This window comes from Anastrepha ludens, chromosome 2, assembly GCF_028408465.1.
Source record: "Anastrepha ludens isolate Willacy chromosome 2, idAnaLude1.1, whole genome shotgun sequence".
In the NCBI taxonomy this organism is placed as follows: Eukaryota; Metazoa; Arthropoda; class Insecta; order Diptera; family Tephritidae; genus Anastrepha; species Anastrepha ludens.
The window spans coordinates 91,643,852-91,657,144 of record NC_071498.1 but is presented as its reverse complement, the minus strand read 5'-3'; the positions used below and the strand labels follow the sequence as shown (position 1 = coordinate 91,657,144).

At 35.1% G+C, this 13,293-nt stretch overlaps 4 protein-coding genes across 6 annotated transcripts; 2 read left to right on the top strand and 2 right to left on the bottom strand.

Annotated features, from left to right (window-relative positions):
* The first annotated feature begins 1,252 nt into the window (after positions 1-1,252).
* On the top strand, positions 1,253-4,395 carry LOC128854750 (conserved oligomeric Golgi complex subunit 4). The gene has a single exon (XM_054089109.1). The coding sequence runs from the start codon at positions 1,410-1,412 to the stop codon at positions 3,693-3,695; it is 2,286 nt and encodes a 761-aa protein (XP_053945084.1). The 5' UTR covers positions 1,253-1,409; the 3' UTR covers positions 3,696-4,395.
* Positions 4,156-5,861, bottom strand: LOC128854751 (uncharacterized). 3 transcript variants are annotated; one of them, XM_054089112.1, is made up of 4 exons: positions 5,647-5,861; positions 5,421-5,534; positions 4,649-5,253; positions 4,156-4,245 (listed from the first exon to the last, which is right to left on the bottom strand). In XM_054089112.1, exon 3 carries the CDS (start codon positions 5,001-5,003, stop codon positions 4,665-4,667), a length of 339 nt encoding a protein of 112 aa, XP_053945087.1. In that variant the 5' UTR covers positions 5,004-5,253; positions 5,421-5,534; positions 5,647-5,861; the 3' UTR covers positions 4,156-4,245; positions 4,649-4,664. The 3 variants fall into 3 exon arrangements, with proteins under 3 accessions (XP_053945087.1, XP_053945086.1, XP_053945085.1); XM_054089111.1 differs by lacking the exon at positions 4,156-4,245 and having other exon boundaries at positions 4,501-5,253; positions 5,421-5,586; positions 5,647-5,859; XM_054089110.1 differs by lacking the exon at positions 4,156-4,245 and having other exon boundaries at positions 4,501-5,253; positions 5,647-5,859.
* A 973-nt stretch (positions 5,862-6,834) lies between these two features.
* LOC128854749 (G patch domain-containing protein 4) lies at positions 6,835-8,397 on the top strand. The gene has a single exon (XM_054089108.1). It carries the CDS (start codon positions 7,345-7,347, stop codon positions 8,311-8,313), a length of 969 nt encoding a protein of 322 aa, XP_053945083.1. The 5' UTR covers positions 6,835-7,344; the 3' UTR covers positions 8,314-8,397.
* LOC128854748 (probable rRNA-processing protein EBP2 homolog) lies at positions 8,322-9,527 on the bottom strand. Its single transcript, XM_054089107.1, has 3 exons — positions 9,369-9,527; positions 9,229-9,312; positions 8,322-9,173 (listed from the first exon to the last, which is right to left on the bottom strand). Exons 1-3 carry the CDS (start codon positions 9,438-9,440, stop codon positions 8,406-8,408), a joined length of 924 nt encoding a protein of 307 aa, XP_053945082.1. The 5' UTR covers positions 9,441-9,527; the 3' UTR covers positions 8,322-8,405.
* Positions 9,528-13,293: the final 3,766 nt, after the last annotated feature.

Genomic DNA, 13,293 nt, shown 5'->3' with positions numbered 1-13,293 from the left:
TACTACTACTTTCCAGGACATCTATTACTTTCCGTTATACTCATTTTCACAAAAAATACTTTTTTTACTTTTAAAAATGTTGTTAACAAAAAATTTCAACGCAATCGCTTTTTCTTCTAATTTGATTTGCTGTATCAGCTTATCTTTTGTAAATGCGTGGAGCGATCGAAATTCAAAATAGTCCTATTCTTCAGCGAATGAGCACCATAATACCAAATAAAAATTCATTCGATCAGCACTTTCGACTACAGTCGAAGATCGAATGTTGCTCATAATAAGGACCATTATAAAATGTAGTATTGAATTTCGAATGCGTATGGCTGCCATACTTATTTGAAACCTCAGTAAACGTCGTTTACGGATTTCTTCAAACTCTTTATTAGCAGCCAATTGCGGAATTAAATTAGCTATTTCTTCTCCTTGTCTTTTCTTTATGTCGTTAATAATAATTAAACAAACCAAATACACCGAAATATTCTACCAAAATTATTTCTATGAAGAAAACCCTTTCACAATAGTATTGACAGCTGATTTTCAATTTTGCAAGTAATCTGCCATATGCGAACAGATAGATTAGTTTTGTGGATTTATTGGTAATTAATACATATATGAACTTAGTTTAAGTGAGTAACCGCTGGACCTATGGCAGTAGTAAAAAAAGTGTAGATTGCATTGTTTAGAAAGTCCCGATTTACATACACAGACATCTGGAGAAATTCTCTTTATATTCATTCGCGGTCACACAGGCAAAATTGTTTTCACCAATATTTATTGATTTTAACGTTTACTTCTTTAAGATGGACAATAAGAATAACAAACACCAAGCCAGTACGGGAAACAAAACCCCCACGAACAAAATGATTCCCTTCAAAATGTGTCCTTGTGTAAATCGGGAAAAACAAGTTTCACTTTAAATGGTAAAGAAATTTTATAAACGCCTTAATATTCATATTGGTTATTAAATCTAAAGATTTTTACAGCCCGAATCTTAACAGTAAAATTTTTTTCCAGTTATCCTTTAAAACAAAATTTAATAGAACACTTTATTCATTCCCTACCAGACAACACTAGTTCATCAGGCCCCTTAAAAGAGCGGTTTTGATATGGATAAAAAATTCACGTCAGAATTGTTAACACAATCAAGAGCCTTTTTTGGTTTAAATTTTATATATTCAGAGGAATAGGGCCCTTCAAATAATATGAAACGTTAAATATGTCACCGATAATCGATATTAATTTAAAGGCTGTAATCGAAATTGTTTACATTACTGACACGACAATATATTGCAATTTTGCATCAACCCCATTAAAACTTTAATAACTTTAAATTATTAAATTCCAGGACTTAACCTGATACTTCTTCAATAAAAACTTCAAAAGCATAATTATAAATGTGTTTCTAAATAGAAATGTTATCCAACGCCGAAATTAGTACCACGGAGGATATCCAATCAATTTTGCAGAAAATAGCAGAGGAAGAGGATGAAATCAATTGCAATTTGGAAAATCTGTTGTCCAAGCAGTCACTAATAGAATCCAAAATGAGTGCAATTGGATATTTTCTTGGTGCTTTAAATACAGTGGGTACTGATACAAAAAAATTGAGTATGCAAATTTCACATACTGCGAATTTAGCTGAGTCAGTAAGTGCTAAAGTACGTTGTGTAGATTTGGCTCGGAGTCGCGCATCTGAATGTCAGCAACGTGTACACGATTTGATAGATCTACAACTTTGTAGTCAAGGTGTTTTGAAAGCAATTGATGAAGAAGATTATGAAAAAGGATCTGCACTGATTGGACGCTTTTTATCAATCGACCAAAATGTGCTACAGCGTACGGCTGGTGATGTCGGCTCAAGTGGCTCAGTGACATCTGTAAGCGATGCTGTCCATACACTAGAAAATGCAACGGAGAAAATGCGCAGACTTGTAATGCTGCGTTTTGATGAAGCTATTAATAAAGATGACTTGGCATCTGTGGAGCGCTTTTTGAAATTATTTCCGCTATTGGGAATACATTATGATGGTATCGAGAAATTCGGTAAATATATATGTATGAAATTGGCTGTAAAATCAGAGAAAGAATTGCGTACTTCATTGGATATAGCAAAGGCGGAGAACCGCTTGCCAGTTGCTTTTGCAGATACTTTAACAACTTTACTAGAAAATTTCGCACGAGTAATTGAAGTGAATAAACCCATAATAGAGACGTATTATGGGTCCGGATATCTAATTACCTTAGCTATATTGCTACAAAATGAATGCGACTCCGAGGTGAAGAATGTTGTCTTGGAGTTTAACAAAAATAGGCGTATACACGATATAATTCAACAAATCAACGACTACAATCGCTCTGCGGGTGGCAATATGCCATCTCTTAGTCCATATCAAAAGCCACCTATTAACACAGATAAACCGCAACCAAAAGATATTGACCCAATTATTGTAGAGCTTACAATCATGCATTCCCGTGTGGAACTGTACTTCAGGTTTTTAAAGCGTAAAGTAAAGTCGGACATTGACGCCAGTGATGCAGAGGAAATCGAGAAAGAACGTCAGACACAACGTTTAACGTCGCTCTTAAGCAATTCAGATCTTAGTCGTCAAATGCAGGAACTACTAAGTACTTACCTGCTGCTCGAGAGGCATTTTATGGAAGAAAGTGTACATAAAGCAATATCTTTAGACACTTTTGAAATTGGTCAACAGTGCTCTTCTATGGTGGATGATGTTTTCTATATTCTGCGAAAATGTATTCGCCGGTCGCTGACGACACAATCTGTTAACGGATTGTGTGCTGTAATCAACAATGCTGCTTCCTGTTTATACAATTTTATAAACGCATTAAAAATTCCACTTAAAAATGGATATCCTTCCGGCTATACAGATTTGGCTTATAGTGCCATCCAAATTGCAGTTCAGCATGGAAAATTGCAATCAAACGACAGCGAAAAAGCACGCAGTAACTTTATTAATCGCCTAAATAATGCAGATATGTCAACGGAATACCTCGAAACTTTGTGGGAAACAATCGAGCAGGATATTAAAAGTTCCTTTCCATCAATATCAGCTACTGAGCGGCGGATAGTAGATAGTTGCATTTCTGAATTGAGAACTGTAAGGGATACCTTAAAAGCCTGTGTGAATTTTGGTATGACTCAATTGAGATCGAGCGCAATTAAACCGCGCTTGAATCCCTGGGTTGATCAATTTCTTAACCACAGTCACATTTTATCCGAAGAAGAATTGGCCGATTACGAAGCTGGTGAAACCTTTATCCAAACGCTTATTGTGCAACTCGATGGTTTCTTAAGTCAATTCAAAAATGCACTAACTCCACGGAATTTCGATGCTTTCGTAAGCATTTTGGCGTCAGACACAACTTCGAGGCTGGAAAGAGCAATAAAGAAAACGTCATTCAATCGTCTGGGTGGTCTTATTCTCGACCAGGAAATTCGTGCACTCAGTTCATATTTAACTGGAGTTACGTCATGGTCTGTGCGCGACAAAATGACACGTCTAACACAGATAGCAACAATATTAAATTTGGAAAAGGTGGATGAATTTTCAGATTACTGGAGCCCTGAAAATGAAAATGAGACCCCTTCATGGCGCTTAACACCCCAAGAAATTAGGATGCTCTTGGCACTACGTACAGATTTTCGCATGGATGACATAAAGTGTGTAAAGTTATAAGTATTTGATAAGAGTAAATACCAAAATATAAAAACTAGAAATATACATACATTTTTGTATATCAGTGCAATAATTTTAAAACATTCACAATATGTTAATCGGAAATATACAACATTATTTACTTCTTTAATGGAAATACAAACATAAAACATGTTAGTTAGCAATACATTTTACGAGTGTAGTTATATTTAATATGAATATATTCGTTAATATTGGTTACAAATTTAGATACGGAATATATTACAATAAAATTGCTTATTAGCTCACATCATAATTCACTTTCCTCCAATTTCGAAGTTCAAATCAAGACGCGCTGAAAGTTTGGTGCTATCTGTATCCAAAGTGTTTTTGGTACGAACCACTTTAACTCCACCATTAACCGTTGTCTTACTATCAGCACTGCGCCAAAGGTTTGCTAATGCCTCTAGTGTAATGTCCGTTTTGTGCTGATTATCGTGATCAGCGGATAATATTAAATCAAGCTGACGATGAAATCGTTCAAAGTAATTCTCTGGATTGGATTTTTCTTCTGATAACATCCGCTGCAAGGCTGCACAGCGCAACAAAATTAAAATATGAATAAACACAATAGATAATCTCATATTTGTCAAAAATTGCTTAGTGGCTTATGTGAAGAAAAAGTTAAAAAATCGACACCAAAAACCCTATTTAGAACAGCTTATCGGCGCACTGATAACAGTTAAGTCGAATTTAATATTTGTAGAGCTGCTGATACAACATATTTTTAAATATAAATACGTATATGGTATATGTATGTATGTGCAAATGTAGATTGTAATCTGTATTCTAAGACGATGAATCAATAAATAATTTATTTATTAGCTCATGGTATACATTTTATTTAGTAAGTAAATACTGCATATATTATCTTAATAACTAGCTGAACTAATATAGTTGAAAACAATAATTTTTCAACTAAAAATGCCATTTACCAACTAATTAACCAAATCACTTTCTTCTGTAATCGTGATGAACATGTAAACGTCCTGAAAAACGTGTATTTCCCGCGCGCTGCGAACTACTGCTATGTACCACTTTGGCTGCTCCTTCAATCTGTGTTTTACTGTCAGCACTACGCCACAGATTGGCTATAGCTTCTAAAGCTATTTCTGTTTCATCTTCTTTGTCATCATGTTCAGCAGACAAATTTATATCGATTTGACGGCGAGCTCGTTTTAAATATTGTAATTGCAAATCCCCAATCTCCACTCTTGGCAATGCGGCACAAAATATTAATATTATGCTAATAAGTAAAAATAATGGAAATGATACCGATTTTGTATTCATGCTAATTGAGAACAATAATTAATTTAAATATGAAATGAGTTGAAATCGCGCAGACATAAACCGTGAACAATTAAACTGCTTATCACTTCGCTGATAACCGTTGACTGAAATAGCTGCTCTCCGCAAACAAGTATCGAAGTGCAACATACATATATTAGAAAGAGTACTGAATTTTAATTAATATGTGAACAATACATTAAAAACTTAAATGAAAACATGTTAACAAGTTAATAAGTCCATTTTTGATGAACTGAAAGGGAAAAATATATTATGAGTCACAAAAATTGTATGTCTTTGTGAAATTTTGTTTTTAACTAAATACTCGTATAGTTTATGAATAATTTTCCGAAATATTCAGAAATCAAAAATCATTTTCTGAAATTTTTGTAATAAAAAAATACAGTTATCTAGACTTACGAAAAATGTTGTGATGGATGTGCGCGTATTCATTCATATTAAAATGTTTTAATTTGACCTTTGCCACTCCTACTTTTTCCACTTCCGCCCAGGCACATTGAACAGTACTACTACCTGTAGAGAAAAAACAAAAGCTATGCATTTTTCGTCCCTAAAATGTCAAAATCTGTAAGGAAAGATTTACAGTTATAGCAATAAATAATAAAATAAATAGAAAAAATCAAACCAGATGGCCTAATGCTATTCAATGTGCTTTGATTTCGCAAAATAATTTTAATTCAGTTACGATCATCGTAAAAGTCTCGATATAAGGGCAATACTGCTGTTTCCGTGGCGCCGCAATCTGACGACGGTTTCTTATAGAACTCGACAAAAGAAAACGAAAAGAACAAGTAAAATTTTTTGATATTTCGCTTAGTTTTCGAGTAATTTAATGTTAAAGTTCACTAATTTAGCGCAAAGTTGGTGTTGCCGTACACCTGAAATAAAAACGAAGTTCGTATGCAGAGATGTTCAGTAGAAAATTCACTGTAAAACTGCAGTATTTTTTTCTGTAATTTTAAGTTGAAAATAAAAACATACAACTCATTCAAACTTAAAAACCATGATATTAAGCGTATCTCAGAAAATAATAAAGTAATTAAAATTAAATTAATTAACACAGTATTTTTGCGTATAACTCCTTTTCGCATGGGCGGCCTTCGGCCGCGCTTCAAAAAAATAACCCTCATCAGTCCAACTCCGGCTACGCAATCCACAGTATTTTTGCGTAGAACTGATTTCCGTGTTAAAACCATTGAACCCAAAATTAAAACATCATATGCATGTATGTAGTAAGGAGGCACAATAACACCCATCCCCAACATTAACACTAAACTTAAATACTTAATTTTTGTTCATATTTTTGTTTCATTCGCAGGCATCCGGCAATACCATACTGCCGTCATTCCAATCTTCTTCTTACTCGCGTTTAAAATTGGAAAGACACTGCATGGACAAATGCATTTGCATTTTATTTTAATATAAATAATTCGAATATAAGGATAAAAATAAGTAAAAACACGCGTGTGAGTGTATATTTCGTGAATTCTATTGAAGTGTTAAAAAATATATAGTGTAATAGGCAAATTATAGTGAAGTTCCAAAGGGCATTTTGAGACCTTTTTTATTAAATATCTCGAAAACTAAGCGAAATATCAAAAAATTTTACTTCTTCATTTCGTTTTCCTTTGTCGAGTTCTATAAGAATCCGTCGTCAGATTGCGGCGCCACGGAAACAGCAGAATCCCCGATATAAGGGATTCGCCTATGAATTTTATTAAAAACTCAATTATAAAAGACTAAGTCTGGCATCTCTCAACCCTCTTTTATCATTCAAGAAGTGTTGTCCGATACCGTCATGTACTCGATATTTACTTTTATCGGATTCTTCTAAAATTCACAGAAGAAAACTTCTTTGCTATTTTATAAAGGATTGGAATTGTGTCCAAGATCTTCTAATTCTGACGGGTTACTCCTTACGGCCGAATTTGGTGCTGCTATATATTATATCTCAAAAATTCATCAAAATCTTTTATTGCTCAAGCTCGGTGGTGCTTCCAAAAATCATAAGACATTTGAATATAGGGTCCTATATCTATAGTTGTAGCTATAGCAGTAATACTATAAAACTGTACTGAGCCGAATCAGTTTTTAAGCTCCGATGTACAAGTATTATCGAAGAACTTCAGTATGATTCAGACGATTTGAAAACAAAAATTCTTGAAATAAAAGCAAGTCAGTACCTTAACCCCGTACTGAGTATCTTGACTCATGCATGAAGCACTCGAGTACAAAAAGTACTCAGTGCTTTAACAAAGTATCGAGTATTTGTTGTTATCGGAACAACACTACACGTTCGTGCAAGTAAACAATAAAAGTTGCAATGGATTTCGCCCGCAATATTTTAAATAAATACGGCTGGAAAGAAGGAGAAGGCTTGGGAAAGAATAGCGATGGCATTGTCAAACCCCTCAAAGCAGTAATGAAATTTGACAATGCTGGTCTGGGTTCAGATCAAGCGGCCAGTGATTTTAACAATCACTGGTGGGAGCGTGTCTTCAACGAAGCTGCAGGCAATGTGGAAGTGAAGTCTGGGAAAAATGGCGTAAGCATGGATCTAAAGAATAAACATGACAGCGTAGAAATATCTACCAAGGGATATTCGCTGAAGAAATTGAAGAAAGCTAAGGAAGGTCGCATTACAAGTGATGCGATGTATGATAACTTCATTCAATCTGCCACTCTTACCAAATCTGGCGATGAAAGAGAGAATCCAAATAAAATTACCGTCGCCGACATATCCGTAACAGAATACAAAACTCTGACGGATGACGAGTTATTTCGGGCATGTGGAGGAAGAACGGCGCATAAAGGAGCGCGGCATGGCTTAAAGCTAAGCGGAAAGTTGTCACGAATAGAGCAACAAGAACAAGAACTTTTGGCAAGAATGCAAGAACGCAAGAAGCAATCTGTAGGACAACCTGACGAAAAAGACTCAAAAAAAATTAAGCGCAAAAAGAAAAGTAAAAAGGAGGAAGATATAGCAGGTGGTGACCCCGACTCAGAACTGTCTAAAAACTTAGTTGCAACCGAAACTTGCATTTCTGTTAAAAAGAAACCTAAAGTTTCCCAATCTACCTCAGAGGACACTTTTAAAAGGGGGAAAAATGAAAAAGAAGAAATAGTTCAATTAAGTGATAATGCCTCAGTTGATGTAGACAATTTAAAACAAAAGAAAAATAAGCGTAAAACAAAAGAAAAAAGACCTCTTGAGCTAGCTGCAACTAATACAGACTTGGAAGTCGAAGAATGCAGGAAAAAATCGAAAAAGTCCAAAAAGAAGGAACAGTAGTAGCTAAATAAAAATTATGATATTGTTTTATTTATAAACCTATTGTTTATTAAAATGTATATGCCTTAACTAAAAAATTCTAAACTATTATTTTATTTCCTTGATTTAGCATTCATTCGACGTGATTTACCTAAGCGTTTGTTGCCACTGCTCGACGCCTTAGAACCTTTTCGGAAGTTTTTCACCTTTTCCAGGCCCCCCGCCGAAGATTTTGTGTTTCGCTTTAGCCCCTTCTTTTTACCACCAAAGCCAAACTTTTTATTACGTTGTTTCCGTTTGTCACCCGATTTTTTCTTCTGCGATTCTAAAGCCTTGGCATCTTCAAGGAAATCAAGATTCTTAAGTTTTCCTTTACGGAACTTCTTCAGCTTATCCAGCATATCTTTCTTTTCCATTTCCCGCTGTACTTTTGTTTGTTTAGCAAGTAGTTTACCCATTTTGCGTTGCTCACGTATTTGTTTAATGCGCTCAGACTTTGCTTGACCCTCCTGCTTTGCCATCAGGTTAGATCGCACCTTTTGCATGTGTTCATCAGATTTTGCCATTTCGGCAAAATAGTCATCGGGACGTCGTGTAACAATTCCTGCTTCGTGTAAACGTTTTATTCCTTCTATTACTGCAGCTTGAGCTTGGCGATGAAAGAGCATTTCTCGCTTAAAATCATTTAGTACCGGATCTTCTTCCGGTCGTATGTAAGGAATTTTAGCATTGCCTTTAAACATATTAACACGTTTCTGATCATGCTTTTCTAATTGTATGACCATTTCAGGTGCCAAAGGAGCCAAATCGTTTACCATATCCATTCGTTCAACCCATGGCAAATCTAGTTTAATTTCATCAGCTTTGGACAACAGTTGTGGCTGTAAATGTTGATATGTTTAAAATGAATTTCTTTATTTAATTATCTATTCTTACAATATTGTTGACTTTCTTCTTTTCTGCATTGAATTCTATGTTTAAGCCGGGTTTAAGGTCGCCACGCGCAAACGCTTCCTGAAGCTGTTGAAATTTTTGTTTTAAATTTTACATGTTCGAAAAATATGCAAAGTGCTTACCTCTTCATCGGATTTATCGTCCGAATAATATTCGGAATCTGTTTCAGCTTCTAATTGTGCTTTTCTTTTCATTTTCAAATATTTCTTCGATTTGCAATCTCGCGAAAATTTAAAAACAAACCCCACACGTGTAAATGAGCTACAGTTGTCAAAAAATTTCATCAAAGCGAATTTCTTAAAAGTGCAGTAAGGCGAATTGAATACAGGAGGTGATTTCTTCTGAAAACAGTTACGTTATTTTTCGCAAATTTGACAAGTTTGACGTCAGGCAACATACTAATACAAAACAAATGAATAAAACAAACAAATTATGAAGAAATGTTTCTGAAAACTCAATGAATGGCTTGGTAATATTACGATTTATGACATTTAAACTAAACCAGCTAATGGAAACAAAATGCCGCGTTCTATCACTCTTGAAGGTGAAGTCATTAACACAGCAACATTGTATAGATTCGTCTGGATTTCGGGGTAGTAGTTCACATTCAAGGCGAACTAAGTATTATAGATAGCATCTTCCCAAAACAGTTACTTTATTATTATTATTATTATTATTACAAACTGAAACTTATAATTAAAATTGTAAGCCTAGTTAGGAAAGCTATGGCTGCTAAGGCCTTCAGCTTCTTCTTATGATGTAAAATTAGTGCTTAATTAATGTTTAATACTAAGTGCTTATGCGTCGTTTAGAATTTCATTATAAGTTAGGAGATACAATATAATTTTTCGACATGCTTGTTTAAATTTCGTAATATAATTTTGATATTTTTAAGAAAGCTATAATTTTTTTAATATTATCGATTGTGGGGTTGAAAATACATTGAATGGGATCGGAGTTATGGAATATATTTTTTCTTAGTGAGTTGAAGGCATAACATTCGGACATAACGTGATTAATGGAGATCGGGGTGGAGTTACAAAACTGACATGTTCTGGGGGTATTGCTGTCGATAAGGTGATTATGGGTTAATTTTGAATGGCCCAAACGTACTCGCGTGAGCTTAACAAGGTCCATTCTAGAAAGTGAAAGGTTAGCGTGTTTTGGGAGGTTGCTTAAATCAAGCTTTTTTACATTTTGCGCTTTGTACCAAGTTGAGCATTTTTGCCAAGTCTCAGACTTATATTGTTTTATGAATTTTTTCTTAAGAAATTCAGCTATATCATTAACATTTAGATTAGTAGTTGTTAATACTGGAGCTATGGTGGCGTATTTAGCTGTGCTATCAGCAAATTCGTTACCCTTTATAAGGGCATGGCCCGGGGACCATATCAGTAAAATATTTGGGTATTTTGTTTGTAAAATACTACGGATAGAACTGGGATAGTAATCATTGTTTTCGATATTGGATATGGCATCGAGAGATGAAAGTGAATCGGAGCAAATTGCAAATTTACCTTTTTTATTTCTAATTATATTAACAGCCGACATGATAGCAATTAATTCAGCAGAGTAGACTGTACTGTATGCAGCTAGGTTGGATACTACTAAGTTTGCATTTTCGGTAGTTACGCCAAATCCGATCATATTATTGTTTTGGGAGCCGTCTGTGTATATGAAGGTGTAATCCTTGAGTTCATTTTGTATGTGTGCAAAAGCTTGTTGATATATTATAGCTGGTGTTTCGAATTTTTTATACTTTCGGAGCTCAGTGTTAACTATGGCTTTCTGTAAACGCCAGGGGGGGATGTGGGTTAGAATAGGTTTTAGTGGTAGATATGGAAGGTTAAGTTTTTTGCTGTTGAGGACTGCTCTACTAACTGCTGATGGGACTCTTTTAGATGGCCTATTTTTTTTGTAGGTTTGAGCGATTTTGAAGAGAGGGGCATCATAGCTGTTCATAAGCACTTTATTTAATTTATTTGTGATATAGTCCCTTTTCGCTTCTATTGAGGGAATGTTAGCTTCAAAAAGCATATTATTAATCGGGGACGTTCTAAATGCTCCTAGCGCGGTTCTTATAGCCGCATTAAGAATAGTTCTTAATTTATTTAGAGCAGATTTAGGTGCGAAACCATATAGGAAGAGGCCGAAATCAATTCTTGATATCAAGAGCGCTTTCGTTACTTGTATAAGTGTTACTGAGTTGCAATTGAATTTGAAGCTAGAGAGGCACTTGATGATATTAAGGCGCTGTGAAAGGTTTTGTTGAAGAAGTGCTATGTGTGAATTCCAATTATAGTGGTTGTTAAAAGTGACTCCTAGTATTCTTAGAGTATCTACCTTATTTATTTGGATGTTGTTGCAGTGGACAGAGGGCGAGCACTGTTTTTTACGGCATATATGTAAGTGTTTGCATTTTTGTACCGAGAGTGAAGCACCAGAGTAGTTACACCAGGAGTTAATGTCTCCAAATAAATTGTTTAGATTAATACTAACATTTTTATCTTTTTTTTGTTTAACTAAAAGATTGAAATCATCTGCGTAAGCGCAGAACGAGACTTCTTTATAAAAAGAAATTGTGGCACAAAGCTTGTTGTATGCTATTAGGAATATAATTACTGAAAGGGGTGAGCCTTGCGGTATCCCGTTTTGAAGTGGGTAAGTTTCGGAAAGGACATTGTCTAATCTGACTTTAATTTTCCTATGGGTCATAAAGTTTCTTATATAGTTGCAAATTCGCGGCCCGAGTTTCCACTCGAGCAGTTGATCTATTATAGCGTGGATTCCAATTTTATCAAATGCTTTTGCGAAGTCGAGTGATATTATTGACAGATGTTTTCTTGCGGATAAAGATTCTGCAACATGATGGTCTACATATAATAGAGCATCTGTTACTGACTTTCCCCGCTTGAATCCAACCTGATTGTTATGGATAAGTTTGTTGCTTCGAACAAACCACCATAACCTGTTTGATATAATTTTATCCAATAGTTTAGATAAGCATGGATTTAAGGAAATTGGCCGGTATGAATCGATTTCAATTTTGTTTGATTTAGGTTTTAATATAGGGGTTATTATAGCAAGTTTGTATGATTGGGGTATATGGGATTGGAGAATGCTATTGTAGAAATTAAGCAATCTGTTTGTTACTGACAGAGGAAGTTTAGAGATCATAGAGTACGTTATTCGATCATAACCAGGTGTTTTACCTTTGAGGTTTTGCAGAGCGGATTTAAGTTCGAGTAAATTTATTTCTCTTTCAATTTCTAATGCTTTGGCGTCGGAGGTTTGTGGGAACGTAATGTTGAGAGATATATTCTTTTTATCTTGAAATAATAGAGGGAATTTATTATCACTAGATGAATTAGACCAATGCAAGCCAAATTCATCTGATATTTGTTTACGATCTGTAATGTTGAAAAAGGGTGCGTTGAGACTCTTCAGGCAGTGAATTCCGTGTTTTGTTTTATAACCACTAAGTCGTTTTATATTAGCCCAAATTTTTTCCGTTGGAGTGCTGGGGTTGATTTGGGAGGTAAATTCTTCCAATGATTTTCTTTTGGATTGTTTAAGTTCCCTTTTAAAAATCGCATTAGCTCGTTTGTACCTCATCACAGTGCCTTGGTTAATGTTTCGTTTGAGGGAATTCCAGCACTTATTTTTTTGAATACGAAGCTCCTGTAGCTTTGAGTTCCACCATGGGACATTGTGGGTGTACTTATTTGGGTTAGATTGGGGGATGGAAGCATGTGCGGCTTGAAGAATAATTTTATTGATATTAGCGGCCTCTTTATTTATATTATCGGCTACCGGGCGGTTGCAGTTGTGTTTTTCTGAGTGTTGACTGAATGATACCCAATTGGCTGTTTTAGTAATAAATCGGGGTTTTTGGACTTGAGAGCTAGGCTGCTGAGACTCAAAAAGTGAGACGAGTATAGGGAAGTGGTCGCTTCCACATAAGTCGTCCTGTATAGACCAATTGCAGCTGACAGCAATTGTGGGGGAACAAATTGAGATGTCGATGTGAGTAAGAGTATTGTGTGT

Bases quoted from the DNA above. Each gene is read 5' to 3' on its own strand.
- LOC128854751 (XM_054089112.1), bottom strand. From the start codon at position 5,003: ATGAATACAAAATCGGTATCATTTCCATTATTTTTACTTATTAGCATA.
- LOC128854748 (XM_054089107.1), bottom strand. From the start codon at position 9,440: ATGAAAAGAAAAGCACAATTAGAAGCTGAAACAGATTCCGAATATTAT. The intron at 9,313-9,368 runs GTAAGCACTTTG...AAATTTCAACAG, and splicing joins ACGATAAATCCGATGAAGAG to CTTCAGGAAGCGTTTGCGCG. The intron at 9,174-9,228 runs GTAAGAATAGAT...CAACATTTACAG, and splicing joins AGAAGAAAGTCAACAATATT to CCACAACTGTTGTCCAAAGC.
- LOC128854749 (XM_054089108.1), top strand. From the start codon at position 7,345: ATGGATTTCGCCCGCAATATTTTAAATAAATACGGCTGGAAAGAAGGA.
- LOC128854750 (XM_054089109.1), top strand. From the start codon at position 1,410: ATGTTATCCAACGCCGAAATTAGTACCACGGAGGATATCCAATCAATT.